Here is a 21,899-nt window from a genome sequence, read left to right as displayed (position 1 = left end):
TCGAAGCATTTAGGGGGTTAAAAAGCCAGGGGCGGTGCGGGCACTGCTCCAGGCCGTGACAGCCGGGGCTGACTTAAGCCAAGCTCCTATATGTCAAAGGTCAGGAACACCAATGCAACCATGACTTATGGGTGCGTCAAAGGTCATGAAAGTGTTAAAGACAACTAAGTGTTCCCGAAAGCAAATGAAAACCTTCCATAATGGCCAATGTTTTGAGACTTGACACTGGAGTTGAGCGACTTTTGGTTTTTTAGGGTCGCGTTTCGTTTCGTGAAACCCGACTTTTCCAAAAGTCGGGTCGAGCAAGATCGTCCGATTATAGGGAAAAGTCGGGGTCGTCCCGAAACACGAAACCCAATGTAAGTCAATGGAGAATAAAAGTCGGCAGTGAGAGGAGGACAGGAAACACACCTACAGTGCCCATTTGAATGCCAAAAGCATCAATTCTTCTTACTTAAGCTTGTCAACCTTAATTAACTTCATAATACAAGTTACACACTGAAAAATGGGGGTTATTTGGCTAAAGTTGTGGGGGGGTAGGGCTGGCTCCAGGTTTTCATGTGCCCTGGGCGAAAGAGCGCCCCTTTAACACATACCACAACTAGTGTTGAGCATTCCGATACCGCAAGTATCGGGTATCGGCCGATACTTGCTGTATCGGAATTCCGATACCGACTTCCGATATTTTTTCAATATCGGAAGTCGGCATCGGAATCGGAAGTTCAAAGTTGATTGACAGCCGAAATGATGTCATCATGATGCGCGGTGTGTGCACATCATGATGCGCCGTCACTTCGGGCCTTCCGGGGGTCTCTGCCGGCCTGCCGGGGGGCTGTGTGGACTGCCCGGGGTCTGTACCGGCCTGCCGGGGGGCTGTGCCGGCCTGCCGGTGGTCTGTGCACCCTGTGGGGGTCTGTACCGGCCTGCCGGGGGGCTGTGCTGATGTCCGGGGGTCTGTGCAAGCATCGTCCAATGGGACTACAAGTCCCATCGGGCGATGCCTGCTACCATGACAGTGATTGACACATTAGCCAATGATGGGACAGTAGTAGTCCCATCATCCGGCTAATGTGTTAAATGTTTAAAAAAAATATATATATACTACATACATACTACATACATACTACATGCATGCTACATACATACTACATGCTACATACATACCACATATATACTACATGCATGCTACATACATACTACATGCTACATACATACTACATATATATTACATGCATGCTACATACATACTACATGCTACATACATACTACATATATACTACATGCATGCTACATACATACTGCATGCTACATACATACTACATACATACTACATACATACTACATGCTACATACATACCACATACATACTACATACATTCTACATGCATGCTACATACATGCTACATACATACCACATATATACTACATGCATGCTACATACATACTACATGCTACATACATACCACATACATACTACATACATATTACATGCATGCTAGATACATACTACATGCTACATACATACCACATATATACTACATGCATGCTACATACATGCTACATACATACCACATATATACTACATGCATGCTACATACATACTACATGCTACATACATACTACATATATACTACATGCATGCTACATACATACTACATGCTACATATATACTACATATATACTACATGCATGCTACATACATGCTACATACATACCACATATATACTACATGCATGCTACATACATACTACATGCTACATACATACTACATATATACTACATGCATGCTACATACATACTGCATGCTACATACATACTACATACATACTACATACATACTACATGCATGCTACATACATACTACATACATACTACATGCTACATACATACCACATATATACTACATACATACTACATGCATGCTACATACATACTACATGCTACATACATACCACATATATACTACATACATACTACATGCATGCTACATACAATACATACATAGACATACAGTACATATAACATAGAGTAACATACTTACCAATACTTGTCACATTGTTCCCCGAAGCCATTGTCTTTTACGGAATAAATATTAACATAACAAACCACAAAAATACTCACCCATGATCCGAAGCAGTCCACGAGTGTGTCCCACGACGATCTTGGGTAGAGAACTACAGCATCAGCTGATGCTGCCGCTCTCTACGGGCTGCAGGAATCCAATGACGGAAAGTAGGTATCCTTCCGCACTGTATTCCTCCACCACTTAAAAAAAAAAAAGTCCCTAGTCTCACTTTATGCCATTGCTGTGTGGGAATTTCACTTTATGCCATTGCTGCGTGGGAAATTCCCACACAGCAATGGCATAAAGTGAGACTAGGGACTTTTTTTTTTTTAAGTGGCGGAGGAATACAGTGCGGAAGGATACCTACCTTCCGTCATTGGATTCCTGCAGCCCGTAGAGAGCGGCAGCATCAGCTGATGCTGCAGTTCTCTACCCAAGATCGTCGTGGGACACACTCGTGGACTGCTTCGGATCATGGGTGAGTATTTTTGTGGTTTGTTATGTTAATATTTATTCCGTAAAAGACAATGGCTTCGGGGAACAATGTGACAAGTATTGGTAAGTATGTTACTCTATGTTATATGTACTGTATGTCTATGTATGTATTGTATGAATGTATTGTATGTAGCATGCATGTAGCATGCATGTAGCATGCATGTAGTATGTATGTAGTATGTATGTAGCATGTAGTATGTATGTAGCATGCATGTAGTATGTATGTAGCATGCATGTAGTATGTATGTAGTATGTATGTAGCATGCATGTAGTATGCATGTAGTATGCATGTAGCATGCATGTAGCATGCATGTAGCATGCATGTAGCATGTACAGTATGTAGTATGTATGTAGCATGTAGTATGTATGTAGCATGCATGTAGTATGTATGTAGCATGCATGTAGTATGTATGTAGCATGCATGTAGTATGTATGTAGCATGCATGTAGTATGTATGTAGCATGTATGTAGCATGCATGTAGCATGCATGTAGCATGCATGTAGCATGCATGTAGTATATATGTAGTATGTATGTTACATGTAGTATGCATGTTGCATGCATGTAGTATATATGTTGTATGTATGTTGCATGCATGTAGTATATATGTTGTATGTATGTTGCATGCATGTAGTATATATGTAGTATGTATGTTGCATGCATGTAGTATATATGTAGTATGAATGTAGCATGTATGAATGTAGCATGTATGTAGTATGTAGCATGTATGTAGCATGCATGTAGTATGTATGTAGCATGCATGTAGTATGTATGTAGCATGCATGTAGTATGTATGTAGCATGCATGTAGTATGTATGTAGCATGCATGTAGTATGTATGTAGTATGTATGTAGCATGCATGTAGCATGCATGTAGCATGCATGTAGCATGCATGTAGCATGCATGTAGTATATATGTAGTATGTATGTTACATGTAGTATGCATGTTGCATGCATGTAGTATATATGTTGTATGTATGTTGCATGCATGTAGTATATATGTTGTATGTATGTTGCATGCATGTAGTATATATGTAGTATGTATGTTGCATGCATGTAGTATATATGTAGTATGAATGTAGCATGTATGTAGTATGTAGCATGTATGTAGCATGCATGTAGCATACACGTAGTATGTATGTAGCATGTATGTAGTATGCATGTAGTATATATGTAGTATGTATGTTACATGTAGTATATATGTAGTATGTATGTTACATGTAGTATATATGTAGTATGCATGTTGCATGCATGTAGTATATATGTTGTATGTATGTTGCATGCATGTAGTATATATGTAGTATGTATGTTGCATGCATGTAACATGCATGTAGTATGTATGTAGCATGTATGTAGTATGCATGTAGTATATATGTAGTATGTAGTATGCATGTAGTATATATGTAGTATGTATGTTACATGTAGTATATATGTAGTATGTATGTTACATGTAGTATATATGTAGTATGTATGTTACATGTAGTATATATGTTGTATGTATGTTGCATGCATGTAGTATATATGTAGTATGTATGTTGCATGCATGTAGTATATATGTAGTATGTATGTTGCATGCATGTAGTATATATGTAGTATGAATGTAGCATGTATGTAGCATGTATGTAGCATGCATGTAGTATGCATGTTGCATGTAGTATATATGTAGTATGTATGTTACATGTAGTATATATGTAGTATGCATGTTGTATGTATGTAGCATGTATGTAGCACGTAATTTTTTTTTTTTTTTTTACATTCAACACATTAGCCGGATGATGGGACTACTACTGTCCCATCATTGGCTAATGTGTCAATCACTGTCATGGTAGCAGGCATCGCCCGATGGGACTTGTAGTCCCATCGGACGATGCCTGCACAGCCCCCCGGCAGGCCGGCACAGCCCCCCGGCAGGCCGGCACAGCCCCCCGGAGCCTGCACAGACCACCGGCAGGCCGGCACAGCCCCCCGGCAGGCCGGCACAGCCCCCCGGCAGGCCGGCACAGCCCCCCGGAGCCTGCACAGACCACCGGCAGGCCGGCACAGCCCCCCGGCAGGCCGGCACAGCCCACCGGAGCCTGCACAGACCACCGGCAGGCCGTCACAGCCCCCCGGCCGGCCGGCACAGACCACCGGAGCCTGCACAGACCCCCTGGCAGGCCGGCACAGCCCCCCGAAAGGCCCGTACAGACCCCAGAGAGGCTGTACAAGGCAAAAATAGGGTTTTTCTTATTCCGATACCGGAAGTCCCATAGACTTGAATTGGACTTCCGGTATCGGAATCGGCGATACCGATACTTTTTTTTAAGATCGGCCGATCCATTCCGATCCGATACTTTGAAGTATCGGACGGTATCGCTCAACTCTAACCACAACTCATCATGCTCCGATACGGCAGAGAAATAGCGGTATAGTACAATGAAAAATACTTCACTTTTTACATCTCATGACGAGGCCCATCTATTTCTCCATACAGAATCATTGGTCCCATATAATGTTTGAAACAGTATATGATGAGCTCCACATAATGCTACAGTATATGTTGGTCCCCATGGATGAAGCTCCACTGTCTTATGGGCCCAAATAATGCTCCAAACATAATGGGCCCCATTTCTAATGCTCTAGTGTATAATGGGCCCTGTAAATGCTGCTCCAGTGTCTGATGTCCACCTTTGGAATGTTCCAGTGTATGGTGGGCCCCATCTATCATTCTCCAGAGTATAGTGCTCCCCAAAAATTGCTGTCCCAACATTGAAAACAATCAAATAAGTCTCCTCGCTAGGGAATCCCTGTACTTGTCTGGACTCCTCGTCGTCCCCATCTTCCATCTCACTGCACAGTATTTCAACTTTGCAAGTGCTGTGATCCTGAGCAAGCAGGGGGGGCCCACTCGTTGGCGACGGCACTGGCACAGGGCCCCTGATAGTACGGTGGTGTGTCTGATGGCGGGTGGGCCGAACCTGCACTTTCATCTGCAGCTTCCTCTTTGTCACCGTGTAAGATGGAACTGTATATGGGAAGGGTAACCTGAGTTTCATCAGGGTCAGATTCAGGCCGTGTAGCGTGCGAGGGGAATGTAGTGGTCTGGGTCAATGTACCAGCAGATTCATCGAGCAGTGGCTGGGCATCAGTGCACTTGTGTCGCCCCCAGGAGTACGGTCGCCACAGTGGCATTACCTTCTTCCTAGGGAGTGTGATGTCATGCTTGGGAGCAACGAACGATCTCTCTAGCAGGTTAACTGATTGGGCGGCATTATTCCCACGAGTCATGACCCTCCAAACAGCGTTCATGAAGGCAAAGTGTTTGTTTTACGTGGGCAGTATGGTTGCAAAGCTGAACCTTAAAGGAATGTCCAGAAGGGCACCACCAGGAGTGGAGCCTACGGTTAAATTCGACTCCACCTGGGAAACCTCAACCATGCCAGCTACAGACAGATGCACACATTGCAAGCTTAATTCCGTTAACGAACGAGACTCCGTCATGCCCCGCGGTCCGAGTCCGGCTTACTAGAGGGACACGTGAGGCTCTGGCACATGAGATTGGCCAATAACTGGTGTGTCATGCCCTTACATGTCCGTGGCTGCATGTGCGCTACACTGAAAAGGCCAGCGTTTGTCGCTTACAGGTGCAGATAACCCGCTGAACAACGTTAGTGATGGGGATCACTGATTACAATTATTACCCGCGAACAATGATTTCCCAGTAAGTGCAGGTCAACCGCAGTTCCGGAATTAGGCCTAACCGTCATTCCTGAAAAAATGAAAAACTTACGTGTGCAAACCACAGGTGCTGTAGCTTGCTTAACAGCTCGCCAGCCGTTCTCACGCCCAGTATGGATTGCACGTGATTGCACAAAGGTTAGAAAGGGTACCGTATCCCCGGATAACATGTATGGATAGCGTACACATTCAAAATATATGTCTGTACATCAGGAGGCAGGCTCAGACGGTGTTAGGCCCAGTATGGATTGCACGTGATTGCACAAAGGTTAGAAAGGGTACCGTATCCCCGGATAACATGTATGGATAGCGTACACATTCAAAATATATGTCTATACATCAGGAGGCAGGCTCAGACGGTGTTAGGCCCAGTATGGATTGCACGTGATTGCACAAAGGTTAGAAAGGGTACCGTATCCCCGGATAACATGTATGGATAGCATACACATTCAAAATATATGTCTATACATCAGGAGGCAGGCTCAGACGGTGTTAGGCCCAGTATGGATTGCACGTGATTGCACAAAGGTTAGAAAGGGTACCGTATCCCCGGATAACATGTATGGATAGCGTACACATTCAAAATATATGTCTATACATCAGGAGGCAGGCTCAGACGGTGTTAGGCCCAGTATGGATTGCACGTGATTGCACAAAGGTTAGAAAGGGTACCGTATCCCCGGATAACATGTATGGATAGCGTACACATTCAAAATATATGTCTGTACATCAGGAGGCAGGCTCAGACGGTGTTAGGCCCAGTATGGATTGCACGTGATTGCACAAAGGTTAGAAAGGGTACCGTATCCCCGGATAACATGTATGGATAGCGTACACATTCAAAATATATGTCTGTACATCAGGAGGCAGGCTGAGACGGTGTTAGGCCCAGTATGGATTGCACGTGATTGCACAAAGGTTAGAAAGGGTACCGTATCCCCGGATAACATGTATGGATAGCGTACACATTTAAAATATATGTCTATACATCAGGAGGCAGGCTCAGACGGTGTTAGGCCCAGTATGGATTGCACGTGATTGCACAAAGGTTAGAAAGGGTACCGTATCCCCAGATAACATGTATGGATAGCGTACACATTCAAAATATATGTCTATACATCAGGAGGCAGGCTCAGACAGTGTTAGGCCCAGTATGGATTGCACGTGATTGCACAAAGGTTAGAAAGGGTACCGTATCCCCGGATAACATGTATGGATAGCGTACACATTCAAAATATATGTCTATACATCAGGAGGCAGGCTCAGACGGTGTCAGGCACAGTATGGATTTGACGGCCCAGATTACACAGCGGAGGAGCAGGGAGAGGTAAAGATTGCAAATGCTGGGGCCCTGCGTGGGCGTCGGTACTGGCACTGGGCCCCTCATAGTACAGCGGTGTGTCTGACGGCGGGTGTGCACCACCACCGTCAGAGACACTTGATTGCACTATGAGGGACCCTGTGCCAGTGCCCGCACCCAAGAGTCGGCCTACCCACCTGTCCAGGGCAACGGCACTCGCTCGGTGTCGTGCGCTAGGTGGTGACCCCGGCCATGGGGGGGGAGGCAGCACAGTTAGGGAGTTTTAGAAAGTGGCATATGTTGATGTTGGACATTCAGCTGATGCAAAAGGTGAAATAGGTGAAGTCCCAGGAAGAGGTGGACCAAAGCAAGCCATTTTTCTGTCACCCTATGTGTCATCAGGGGAAGGTGGGACAAAATCCTTGGAAACCCATGCATGGTTCATTTTAATGAAGGTTAGATCATCCACATTTTGGGTTGACAGACGGGTCCTTTTTTCTGTCAGGATTGATCCAGCTGCACTGAAGACTCTTTCTGATAGCACACTTGCAGCTGGGCAAGCGAGCTCCTGTAAGGCATATTGGGCCAATTCAGGCCAGGTGTCCAGTTTAGCGGCCCAATAGTCAAAGGGGAATGACCTGTGTGGGAGAACATCGATATGGGAGGAAAAGTAGTTTGTAACCATAGTTGACAACTGCTGTCTCCTGTCACTTTCCATCGATGCAGTATTACCAGTTGTGTGAGCGGTATTTGAAAAATCAGTCCACAACATTGTCATGAAACCCCTGTCTCCAACGCCACTTCTGCTGTGTGCACCATGAACACCTCTGCCAAGCTGCCCCCGGCCCGTACGGCTCGTGTGAGAACCATCACCGCTGCTGTGTGCTGGGAATGCCTCAAGCAACCGATTTACCAGAGTTGCTTGTTTATTAGCCAATATTAGGTCAAGGTTCTCCTGTAGCATGATGTTTTGTAAGTTGCCTTTATAGCGTGGATCCAGGATGCTGGCCAACCAGTAGTCGTCATCGTTCATCATTTTGGCAATGCGTGGGTCCCTTTTTAGGATCTGCAAGGCATAATCTGACATGTGGGCCAATGTTCCCGGTGTCAATGATGCACTGCGAGTGCTGGTTGGAGGAGCACTTTCTGGCAAATCCACATCCCTCCAGTCACGCACAAACCCCGTACCAGACCTTGCCACGCCAACATTTTCACTTGCCCCACGAGATGCATCCTCCTCCCCTAAGTAATCATCCCCATCATCATCCTCCTCCTCCTCTTCTTCCTCCACCTCGTCCAGGAGAGGTCCCTGAGCAGACAATGGCTGAATGTCATCAAGGATTCCCTCCTCCTCTTCCTCCTCATCAACATTGGCTGCAGACGCCTGCTCCTTAAGGTGCGTCAAAGTTTGCATTTGCAAACGCATAAGTGGGATGCTCATGCTTAGGATGGCGTCGTCTGCACTTACCAGCCGTGTGCATTCCTCAAAACACTGAAGGACTTTACAGAGGTCTTTCAGCTTCGACCACTGCACACCTGTCAACTCCATGTCTGCTCTCAAAGTGCCTGGCCGTGTATCCTCCCACAAATGCATTATGGCCTGCCTCTGCTCGCACAGCCGCTCCACCATGTGCAGGGTGGAGTTCCACCTTGTTGCAATGTCGATAATGAGGCGGTGGTTGGGAAGGTGGAGCAATCGCTGCAGCTTCTGCATACGAACGAAGTGGACAGGCGACCGGCGGATGTGCGCGCACAGTCTTCGCACCTTCTGGAGCAGGGCTGTTAACTCCAGATAATTTTTGAGGAAGCACTGCACCACCAGGTTCAAGGTGTGAGCCAAGCAAGGTAAATGGCTGAGTTTGAAAGGGCTATGGCTGCCACAAAATTACGGCCGTTATCACTAACTACCTTGCCTGCCTCAAGATGTACACTGCCCAGCCATGACTCAGTTTGTCGCTTCAAGTACTCGGCCAGCACCTCGGCGGTGTGTCTGTTGCCCAAACACATCATCTGCAACACAGCCTGCTGACGCTTTCCACTAGCTGCTCGATAGGGGGACACATCGTGTGCAACAGTGGCAGCTGCAGATGGAGTGCTCGTACGACTGCGCTCTGTGGACGAGCTTTCGCTTCTGGAGGAGGAGGGTCGAACGCCTACAGCCAACTGTTTCCTATACCGTGGGCTAGGCAGCACTGTCCCACCACCGCTGTCCCCTGTGGACCCTGCATCCAACACATTAACCCAGTGCGCAGTGATGGACACGTAACGGCCCTGGCCATGCCGACTGGACCATGCATCCGTTGTGAGGTGCACCTTTCCGCTCACTGACTGCTTGAGTGCATGGACAATGCTGTCTTTCACATGATGGTGGAGGGCTGGGATGGCTTTGCGAGAGAAGAAGTGGCGACTGGGAAGGTCATAGCGTGGTACTCCATAGGCCATGAGTTCGCGGAAAGCTGTGCTTTCCACCAACCGAAAGGGCATCATCTCAAACGAGATTAGTTTGGCAATGTGGGCGTTCAAACCCAGTGTACTCGGATGAGAGACTGAGTACTTTCTTGACCTACTCATAGTGTCTGGAAGGGTGAGCTGGACTTGAGAGCTGCATATGGTGGAAGTAGCGGTGGACAGGGCGGACTGAGAGAGGGTTGATGATGGTGATGGAGTTGTTGTTCTTTCTGATGGCCTAGAATCAGTCTTTCGTTGATAAAACAGTGGGATTCCCTGACTGCTGTGGCCTTGCAACGACACCTCAACATTTGCTGCTGTGCTAACCGGTGGGCTTACAGTGGGGGAAACAATGTAGCGTTGCTGACTACCTTCGTTGTGATCAGTTGCACATGTGGCACTTGAGGTTTGGTGTTGTGTCCACGCTTGCAAGTGCATGCTGGTTAAATGTCTAAGCATGCAACTGGTATTCAAATTTTTCAGATTTTTCCCTCGGCTAAAGGTCTTTGCGCACTTCTTACAGATAACCTTGGCCTGATCATGAGGATTTTGTTCAAAAAAGTGCCACACTGCACTCTTCCTACTTTGGCAGACATTTTGCGGCCTAGCACGCTGTGATCTTTTGACCCTCTGGACAAGCTGTCCAGCAACTCTTTTGATGTTTGGAACCTGTCTTTGGAGTGCTCCGGGCCTGCCAGATAACAGCTGTTGCAATGTCGATGTCTGCTGTGGATGCTCCTCATCTGAGCTATTGGAAGCAGCACCCTCTTCCCCCAATGGATGCCAATCTGGGTCAACAACTGGGTCATCCATCACCTCCTCTTCTATGTCATGTGCACCTTCCTCTGTGTCACCGTGTATGGTGGTATAGTGTGCGGGAAGGGGCACCTGAGTCTCATCAGGGTCAGAATCTGGCTCTGTACACTGCGAGGACAATGTAGTGCTCTGAGTGAATGTACCAGCAGAATCATCCATCAGCGGCTGTGCATCAGTGCACTCCATGTCAGATTCATCTTGGCCTGGGTAATTCACGATTTCACTTGATAATCCAGGCATGGTATGTGAAAACAGCTCCATGGAGTAATCAGTAGTATGGCCTGCGTCATCCTTCAATCTTGGTTGGGGTGAAGGACACAAGGAAAGGTGTGGTTCATGAACATGAGCCTCCAATGACGACTCAGTGCTTTTACTTTTTACAACTGAAGAAGAGGAGGCGATAGAGCTGGAGGCTGAGTCAGCAATGTAAGACAAAACTTTTTCCTGATGCTCTGGCTTTAAAAGCAGTTTGCCAACTCCTAGAAAACTAAGCGTTCGAGGCCTTATGTAGCCAGACGATGACGCAGGCTCAACACCTCCTGCATTCGGTCCTATTTTGCTCTTGCCACTACCATCAGATCCACCACCAACACCATCATTACCAGCTGCCAACCCCCGCCCAATTCCACGGCCTCTTCCACCAGCCTTCCTCATTTTTGGTAGAAATGTAGACAAAATCCAACAAACTATATAGTAATGTAAAACAAGGTACAAGGTGTCTATAGGACAGGGGAGATTTTGAATTTCTGCACACACTTGTGGACACTGGACACTTTTGGATTGTGTGAGGCCCAATGAATATCTGAGCGCTATGTGACAGGCTCGATGGCACAGCTGTGACCAAAGTGACTAGAGGATAAGGGAGATTTTGAATTTAAGCAGACACTTGTGGACACTGGACACTTTTGGATTGTGTGAGGCCCAATGAATATCTGAGCGCTATGTGACAGGCTCAATGGCACAGCTGTGACCAAAGTGACTAGAGGATAAGTGAGATTTTGAATTTCAGCAGACACTTGTGGACACTGGACACTTTTGGATTGTGTGAGGCCCAATGAATATCTGAGCGCTATGTGACAGGCTCGATGGCACAGCTGTGACCAAAGTGACTAGAGGATAAGTGAGATTTTGAATTTCAGCAGACACTTGTGGACACTGGACACTTTTGGATTGTGTGAGGCCCAATGAATATCTGAGCGCTATGTGACAGGCTCGATGGCACAGCTGTGACCAAAGTGACTAGAGGATAAGTGAGATTTTGAATTTCAGCAGACACTTGTGGACACTGGACACTTTTGGATTGTGTGAGGCCCAATGAATATCTGAGCGCTATGTGACAGGCTCGATGGCACAGCTGTGACCAAAGTGACTAGAGGATAAGGGAGATTTTGAATTTCTGCACACACTTGTGGACACTGGACACTTTTGGATTGTGTGAGGCCCAATGAATATCTGAGCGCTATGTGACAGGCTCGATGGCACAGCTGTGACCAAAGTGACTAGAGGATAAGGGAGATTTTGAATTTCAGCAGACACTTGTGGACACTGGACACTTTTGGATTGTGTGAGGCCCAATGAATATCTGAGCGCTATGTGACAGGCTCGATGGCACAGCTGTGACCAAAGTGACTAGAGGATAAGGGAGATTTTGAATTTAAGCAGACACTTGTGGACACTGGACACTTTTGGATTGTGTGAGGCCCAATGAATATCTGAGCGCTATGTGACAGGCTCAATGGCACAGCTGTGACCAATGTGACTAGAGGATAAGTGAGATTTTGAATTTCAGCAGACACTTGTGGACACTGGACACTTTTGGATTGTGTGAGGCCCAATGAATATCTGAGCGCTATGTGACAGGCTCGATGGCACAGCTGTGACCAAAGTGACTAGAGGATAAGTGAGATTTTGAATTTCAGCAGACACTTGTGGACACTGGACACTTTTGGATTGTGTGAGGCCCAATGAATATCTGAGCGCTATGTGACAGGCTCGATGGCACAGCTGTGACCAAAGTGACTAGAGGATAAGTGAGATTTTGAATTTCAGCAGACACTTGTGGACACTGGACACTTTTGGATTGTGTGAGGCCCAATGAATATCTGAGCGCTATGTGACAGGCTCGATGGCACAGCTGTGACCAAAGTGACTAGAGGATAAGGGAGATTTTGAATTTCTGCACACACTTGTGGACACTGGACACTTTTGGATTGTGTGAGGCCCAATGAATATCTGAGCGCTATGTGACAGGCTCGATGGCACAGCTGTGACCAAAGTGACTAGAGGATAAGGGAGATTTTGAATTTCTGCACACACTTGTGGACACTGGACACTTTTGGATTGTGTGAGGCCCAATGAATATCTGAGCGCTATGTGACAGGCTGACGCTGAATAGACACCGACCACCACTCTGCCGGATGTCAGAGGAGGATAAACGACACATTGTAGTTCATGGACCCGTAGTCGGCCATACTGCGACCTCATAGTCACCGGTTCCGACCAGGTAGTTATTTTCATGTTACCTGTGTATTATTGTTCTGGTCCCTGTGAGGGTAACTGTTGTTAGCTTGCTGGTTAATCGAGATAGCTTATATATATATATATACATATATATATATATATATGTTACATTCTAAGCTCACTCCGGCTCCCGTCTCGTCACTGCATCCCGCGTACCTGCGATTACTACAATGACACATGAATGAAACCATTTATGTGCGATGTTTTTCAGCCAAGTCTTACTCATAATTTTGCTTAAGAACACTGTCATGAATAAAGAATAGTATCCAAACATCCTCCAAGAGCAATTTCTGCCAACAATCCAGGAGCAATTTCATGATGAAAAATGCTTTTTCCATCATGATAAAGCACCATGTCACAAAAAAAGTGATAATTATGTAGCCCTGTGGACAAAACATTGACATTTTTGGTCAATGGTTAGGAAACTCCCCAGATCTCAATCCCATTGAGAACCTGTGGTTAATTTCCAAAAAGTGGTGGACAAACAAAAACACAGACATTGTAATAAATCCAAGCACTGGTTAGACCATCAGTCAGGATTTGGCCCAGAAGACTGATATCCAGCTGCCAGAGCGAATGGCAGAAGTGCTAAAAATGAGGGTCAGTACTGTAATTATTGAGTATTTCCAGAAACTTGATGCATTTGTCAAAAATGTGTAAAACATTTACAAAGCAAGTTTTGTGAAAGCCAAAATGTATGTCTGTTTCAAAAGTTTTGGACATGAATATATGAAATATATATACACATAGCCTGTTGTAAACAGATAATAAAAATCAAAGTAGTGTAAATCCAATTTCTTTAGTTACCAACTTTATACAAATAGTTTCCAGAAGTAATAAATATTAAAGAAGGTAACAATTGCAAATCAGAGCAAGAAGACCAATATTATCATTTAAAAAAAAATTATAAATATATCATGGTTCCCCAACTCCAGTCCTCAAGGCCCACAACAGGTCATGTTTTCAGGATTTCCTTAGTATTGCCCAGGTGATAATTGCATCACCTCTACAATACAAGGGCAATCCGGAAAACATTACCTGTTGGTGGGCCTTGAGGACTGGAGTTGGGGAACCCTGATATATACAATACACTGTAATCCAAATTCTTAACTACAAATACATACAGAACAAACTCAATGCCATGTCTGTCCAACATCACACCAGAAACTTTATTGTATAAATTGTATTAGGCCTGTTTTCTGAAAATTGATGGTCACACTGTCTAAAAAGTTTTTAATGGTTTATTTTTAGCCTTTTCTTGTAGCTTGCTATTTTTGTATATTTGATTAATAAAGTAATTGGGTTTATACTACTTTGATGTTTATTATTGTTTTGCAATCAGATATAGATTTTTCTAACACTGGAATTAAGCTGAGGAAGGAGCAGAAAAACCATGACGCTTCATTGTCATTACTCAGACTGAGCGAACATGTTAAGCACAAAAATTTCCCGAGATAAGTATCAATTACATTAAATTGGAAAAACTCCAAGTTTCAATAGCACAAAAAGGTCTCACTGGGTGTAAAAACGCAGAAGAGTTCAAAGAGGTTTTTAAACAAACATATAAAGTTTATTAATTACTGACATATAAAATCCATATTAATTCAGAGTAAAGCTACCATAGCGGGGCGATAGGGAAATAAATAAAAGTACATCTGTGATATTCAATCTCACATGGAAGAAAAAACTAATGCAAGGAGAGCGCAAGGTAGCAAGTATTACACCTCATATGCATATAAGTAGAGCAAACAAAAATAAGAAAAAATAGAAAAAGGGTCAATATGCATAAGAAAACCAATAGGCATATATAGGTGTCATGCTAGAGTAAGATGACGCTTAAACGGAAGTGATCCTGTGTGGAAAGTGCTATAGACGAAGAATGCGAAACGCACGTAGGGGCTGCAGGCTGGGACTTACTCTACTATTGCCATGTGAGTTATAACTGGGCATGGTAACTCTTGATTTATTGCTTAATTTGCACATTATGCATTGGGGCACTTTTTCATGGGACTACTACATTCCTAGCGCCATCTCATTATGCACTATAGCACTTTCCACACAGGATCACTGCCTTTTAAGCGCCATCTTACTCAAGCATGACACCTATATATGCCTATTGGTTTTCTTATGAATATTGACCCTTTTTCTATTTTTCTTATTATGGTGCTTGAACCTCTAGGTTCAAGCAACATATTGTAATCCGATTTCTTATATTTTATTATTATTATTCTACTTCTTCTCCGCGTTTTCTACAATTAATGTGGCCCAACCGCTCGGCACAGAGACCCCGTTCAGGCGGCGTTTCGAAGCCCTTGGTGGGGACAGGTGTGCTGTGTATTTTTGGAGTCGATCCGATATGTAGTTTTTTTTAAAATTCGCATTTTAAGCAAAAATTTTCCCATAGGAATTAATGGCGACCTTTCCATGACCCCCAACTGACATGGATTGAAGCCACAGCGCAGGTGCAGTGACCTTACAAAGATGGCAGCTATGCAAATGCAGCTTCCACACATGACCCGTATTAGCTAATAGAAGCTGACATCGCTGATTCAAGGTCTTAAAGGAGCAACGTGCCAATGGCTTCTGAAAAGCCCCACCCAGTGATGGCTAACCTTGGCACACCAGCTGTTGTAAAACTACAACTCCCAGCATGCCCTTGCAACCTGCAGCAGTTGAGGCATGCTGGGAGTTGTAGTTCTCCAACAGCTGGAGTGCCAAGGTTCGCCATCACTGCAGTCGGACGCCAAAGTGGCTTTAGAAGCCCAGTGTGCCAAGGTGGCCCCCGACGCAAAGTGGCAGCATGTGTCAACATGGCTGAATAGGCTACCAAGTGGCCAAAGTGGCTACCGAGGTGCCAAAGTGGCTACAAAGTGGCTACCAAGGGGCCGAATGTGCCAAAGTGGCTACCAAGTGGCCAAAGTGGCTGCCGAGTTGCCAATTGTGCCAAAGTGGCTACCAAGTGGCCAAAGTGGCTACCGAGGGGCCGAATGTGCCAAAGTGGCTACAGAGGTGCCGAATGTGCCAAAGTGGCTACCAAGTGGCCAAAGTGGCTACTTAGGTGCCGAATTTGCCAAAGTGGCTACCAAGTGGCCAAAGTGGCTACTGAGGTGCTGAATGTGCCAAAGTGGCTACCGAGGTGCCGAATGTGCCAAAGTGGCTACCAAGTGGCCAAAGTGGCTACAGAGGTGCCGAATGTGCCAAGGTGGCTATACACAACATTCATATTCTAACTTTACTTTCTAACAGTCAGCACCTGATACACCTTTTGCCCATCTAGTTTTTTTTTGCTCTACTTATATGCATATGAGGTGTAATACTTGCTATCTAGCGCTCTCCTTGCATTAAGATTGGTTAGCATGCCATAGTTTTTTCTTCCATGTGAGATCGAATATCACAGATGTATTCTTATTTATTTCTCTATTGCCCTGCTATGGTAGCTTTACTCTCAATTAATATGGATTTTATATGTGAGTAATTAATAAACTTTATATGTTTGTTCAAAAACTCTTTGACCTATTCTGTGTTTTTACACCCAGTGAGGCCTTTTTGTGCTATTGAGCGAACATGTTGCATAAGCGCTTTGCCCAACAATACAAAGAATGAAGTGGCTCTTCCATCTAAGCATCACTATCCTCTCTGGCCATCCTCTAATCATACACTGTGTATCCTGTTCTCTACATGCTCTGTGCTACAGGAGGAGACCAGAGAATACAGCAGGGAGGACAAAGTGATTGAATGGAAGGGAATAACAAGGTAGGTCTAAGAGACAGTCAGGACACAAGAAGGAAGAGTCACAGGGTGGGCACACAAGGGCTGAAACGGTTGAGTCATTTGATTTCTCAGTGATAGCAGCAATTCAGTTAGTGTGAGTATATTACCAAACGTTAGCATATTACTAACACACAGATCCGTTTCCTGTGACAACTCTATGATATCAGTGCTTCATGGAAATTTGTCAGTATGATCAACCCTACTAAGCCCTCTATATGGGCATGTTTGTCTTAGAAAGTTGAAAAAATGCTACCTTGATATCTGTAATCCAATTTCTTATTCCAGAGAAACTAATTTAAAATGAGCTCTGGAGGTAGATTCTCAGATAAGACCTATGGGCCAGACATTGATCTCCCTGAGAATCTGCCTCCAGAGCTCATTTTAAATGACAGGGGGTATTGCCAGTGTGAGACATGTAAAACAGGAGAGAAGACGATCAGTCAGTACATGTCTAACACTGGTAATGCGTCCTTTCATTTAAAATGAGCTCTGGAAGTAGATTCTCAGATAAGACCTATGGGCCAGACATTGATCTCCCTGAGAATCTGCCTCCAGAGCTCATTTTAAATGAAAGGTGGCATTACCAGCACCAGACATGTAATGACTGACAATATGTTCTCTTGATCTACATGTCTCACACTGGCAATGTCCCATTTCATTAAAATAAGCTTTGAAAAACAGATTCTCAGATAAGAACTATGGGCCGGACATTGATCTTTACAGCTGATATACAGTCATATGTAAAAGTTTGGGCACCCCTATTAATGTTAACCTTTTTTCTTTATAACAATTTTGGTTTCTGCAACAGGTATTTCAGTTTCATATATCTAATAACTGATGGACTCAGTTATATTTCTGGATTCAAATGAGGTTTATTGTACTAACAGAAAATGTGCAATCTGCATTTAAACAAAATTTGACCGATGCAAAAGTATGGGCACCCTTATCATTTTCTTGATTTGAACACTCCTAACTACTTTTTACTGACTTCCTGAAGCACTAAATTGGTTTTGTAACCTCATTGAGCTTTGAACTTCATAGCCAGGTGTATCAAATCATGAGAAAAGGTATTTAAAGTGGCCACTTGCAAGTAGTTCTCCTATTTGATTCTCCTATGAAGAGTGGCATCATGGGCTCCTCAAAACAACTCTCAAATGATCTGAAAACAAAGATTATTCAACATAGCTTTTCAGGGGAAGGATACAAAAAGTTGTCTCAGAGATTTAACCTGTCAGTTTCCACTGTGAGGAACATAGTAAGGAAATGGAAGAACACAGGTACAGTTCTTGTTAAGCCCAGAAGTGGCAGGCCAAGAAAAATATCAGAAAGGCAGAGAAGAAGAATGGTGAGAACAGTCAAGGACAATGCACAGACCACCTCCAAAGACCTGCAGCATCATCTTGCTGCAGATGGTGTCACTGTGCATCGGTCAACAATACAGCGCATGCATAACGCCTTTTTGTATGACCAAACAACTCAATCTTTGTCTCATCAGTCCACAGGACCTTCTTCCAAAATGTAACTGGCTTGTCCAAATGTGCTTTTGCATACCTCAGGCGACTCTGTTTGTGGCGTGCTTGCAGAAACGGCTTCTTTCGCATCACTCTCCCATACAGCTTCTCCTTGTGCAAAGTGCGCTGTATTGTTGACCGATGCACAGTGACACCATCTGCAGCAAGATGATGCTGCAGGTCTTTGGAGGTGGTACCTCCAAACTGTACCTGTGTTCTTCCATTTCCTTACTATGTTCCTCACAGTGGAAACTGACTGGTTAAATCTCTGAGACAACTTTTTGTATCCTTCCCCTGAAAAGCTATGTTGAATAATCTTTGTTTTCAGATCATTTGAGAGTTGTTTTGAGGAGCCCATGATGCCACTCTTCATAGGAGAATCAAATAGGAGAACTACTTGCAAGTGGCCACTTTAAATACCTTTTCTCATGATTTGATACACCTGGCTATGAAGTTCAAAGCTCAATGAGGTTACAAAACCAATTTAGTGCTTCAGGAAGTCAGTAAAAAGTAGTTAGGAGTGTTCAAATCAAGAAAATGATAAGGGTGCCCATACTTTTGCACCGGTCAAATTTTGTTTAAATGCAGATTGCACATTTTCTGTTAGTACAATAAACCTCATTTGAATCCAGAAATATAACTGAGTCCATCAGTTATTAGATATATGAAACTGAAATAGCTGTTGCAAAAACCAAAATTGTTATAAAGAAAAAAGGTTAACATTAGTAGGGGTGCCCAAACTTTTACATATGACTGTACAAATAAGAAAAACATGTATTTCTGTGGTATAAGGCATTGCATCGCAGATATCAGGGTATCATTTTATTCAACATTCTATGATCTGCATAGACTGCTTAGGAGAGTTGACCCTAGAGATAAATTCTGTTTAAATATTTTAGCATTGTTTTCTTTATACTTTAGGTACTAAATTTTGCAGAAACATTTGATATATAATGTTTGCAACTATGATATCAAAGTATAAGTGTCAGACATTGTATTAGAAACTGTTAGCATGCCTAATCCATGTTTAAATGTCAATTGTTGCTCTTATTAGCGCTGATGTTCACACATTATAACTCCCCATTAAAGTGTACACACCATTTGTATAGCACCTGCAGCCGCCGAGTTGACTGCCACAATAGGCCTAATGAGCAATAACTGGCTGTACAAGGCGCTATGTGTGTTACTCCACCTATTTATATAAGAACTGATATGTGCATTTGTCCTGAATAACGCATGTCTGCTTTTAGTTCCCTTGAGAAATCGCATTACCTGCTGAAGAGTTGTCCTCATGAGAATACGACTTCAGGCTGTTTTGGCAGAACCCAATTTCTCATAGTAACAAGGCAGTAAATTAGTATTGGTAACCAAAGACATTAAGAAATCTTCTGCATTGATAAATATGAATACCGGTTTATGCTGCGTGGTATAATCTACATTTATGAAATATACACGCTTCCTTTTGATTTCATACTATTAGACTGCTCTAAAGGAAACCTAAAAGGAAAAAACACAAAATGTTCCCTTTTCCCTCTGAAATAATGCAAATACATTGCAATAAAGCTCCCCCCTACAGAGCTAGCACCATTTCTAAGGATTCTGTCTTTCCTTTATTACTGTTCTGCTTTATAGTTACATTTGCGGAAAGCAGGGCTCACGTTTTTCCGGAGTATGGTGACAATAAGGGTCGGCATAAAAAGCATATCCTCCCCTTACGGAGGACATAAAATAATGCATCAAATATGGAAAAAAAACAGAATAGAAGGAAAATAGTTTAGCAAAACCCATTGAAGTATAATAATCCACAGGGTACATGCCTTTGATGGTCATATGCTAAAGACAGAGCACAGCCGCATCCTCTTGTCCTTGTGTGTGTTCCTTGAGAATATTGAACTCATCCGGCAAACAGGAATGAGAAAAGAAAAACCAGGAGATAAAGACCTACCTGACGTGTGAGTGAAGACCGAGAGGCTACAGCATGCTCACGGCATTAAATATTCATAGAAATGCCATTTCCTTTGTCTGTTACAAAGCGCTGTCACCAAGGGATGGCGAACAAGTGTAACCTGATCGTCTGTTGTGAGAATTAGTCAGGAGGTCAGCTCTGCTGTTGTGAAAGAGCTGAAGAACCGGAGGAGATTATTATAGGCATCGCATATTTACTATACAAATAAAGCAGCACATTCTAAACTTACCTTGCACCCCATATCGTCTTTATTATTCTGTGCATTACATGTGTATGCACACACCTATGGGTTATCTATAGTATCAGTGTTTGCACAAAAAGAGCAGTCGATACATAAAGTAAAGTCGAAGACCTACGTTTCACCAATGTTCTTCAATAGCTTCAGCAATATTCCTATACACGTCGAATAAAATTTACAGTCATTCATTTTCATTCACTTGCATTGTAAGCATAGCACAAATGACTTACATATAGTCCCCAGCACTGCAATACCGTCCATAGAGTCACAATATAATAGAGACCATATGACTTTGCGGCAGACATGGCTCAGAGATGACTCAAGCATTTATCCACACAGCTGCTATATATTTCGGGGACTGGCCCAGTGAGTAAGAAAGCACAACGTATATTGGACACAAGATGAGAAAGGAAGTGGCTAAAGACAGTTAAATTAGTTCTCCAAAAAGAGACCCAAGTTGGCCACCTATTTCACGCTGCAACCCATTCTAGGCACTTATGAGGACAGAATGCACCCTGAAGAAAGGCTACTCAGGAAATATGTAGAGTTACTATTGTGACAGAGTCACTGGTAATGTATTGAAGGGGAGATATGTTTCACTATGCCTAATGGCATCAGTGTTATAAAATCCAGAGTTGTATTTCCTCCAGCGCAGTAAGTGTTGCGAGGGTTAAGTTATGTTATGGGCTGGTTTTTAGGGGGACATTCATAGAGTAGGTGGGAGAGTGTCCTCCCATATCTCCACCTACAGAGCCGGCACCACTGTGTGCTGACAGGACCTGGGTGAGAACACAGTCATGGGATCAGTCACGTGGTTGAGTCCAGGAGGTCTGGGCTTAAATGGCTTAAGGAAAGAACTATCAGGGTTCAGTGTGATAGCCTGAGGAAGGAACATTGAAGGAGAGTGCTTCATGGACTAAGTGAACCTGAACCGTGTGTTCTGCCAGCCGTGAACGGGAGGGACCCTGCTCACAGGACTGTGTTTGCTCTGCCACCATTTGGTTTTGTTTTCCTGTTTTGCACAGTGAACTGTATTTCCTTCACCACACCTGGGT

The 21,899-nt window shown here is 44.0% G+C and overlaps 1 protein-coding gene across 2 annotated transcripts in view; it reads right to left on the bottom strand.

The window, feature by feature from the left end:
* GJB7 (gap junction protein beta 7) overlaps positions 1-20,735 on the bottom strand; it is a 51,358-nt gene extending 30,623 nt beyond the window's left edge. The window contains exon 1 of one of the 2 annotated variants that reach the window (XM_073589618.1): positions 20,586-20,735. Coding sequence is in view for 1 of the 2 variants with exons in the window: in XM_073589617.1 (XP_073445718.1) it covers positions 20,458-20,470 (13 nt within the window). In the remaining variant the exon portion in view is untranslated. The other variant, XM_073589617.1, reaches the window with a different exon arrangement.
* Positions 20,736-21,899: the final 1,164 nt, after the last annotated feature.

Source organism: Dendrobates tinctorius, unplaced genomic scaffold, assembly GCF_039654945.1.
Source record: "Dendrobates tinctorius isolate UK_male_01 unplaced genomic scaffold, ASM3965494v1 ptg000111l, whole genome shotgun sequence".
In the NCBI taxonomy this organism is placed as follows: domain Eukaryota; kingdom Metazoa; phylum Chordata; class Amphibia; order Anura; family Dendrobatidae; genus Dendrobates; species Dendrobates tinctorius.
Note: the sequence above shows the minus strand (reverse complement) of the source record. Positions and strands in the feature narration are given on the sequence as shown.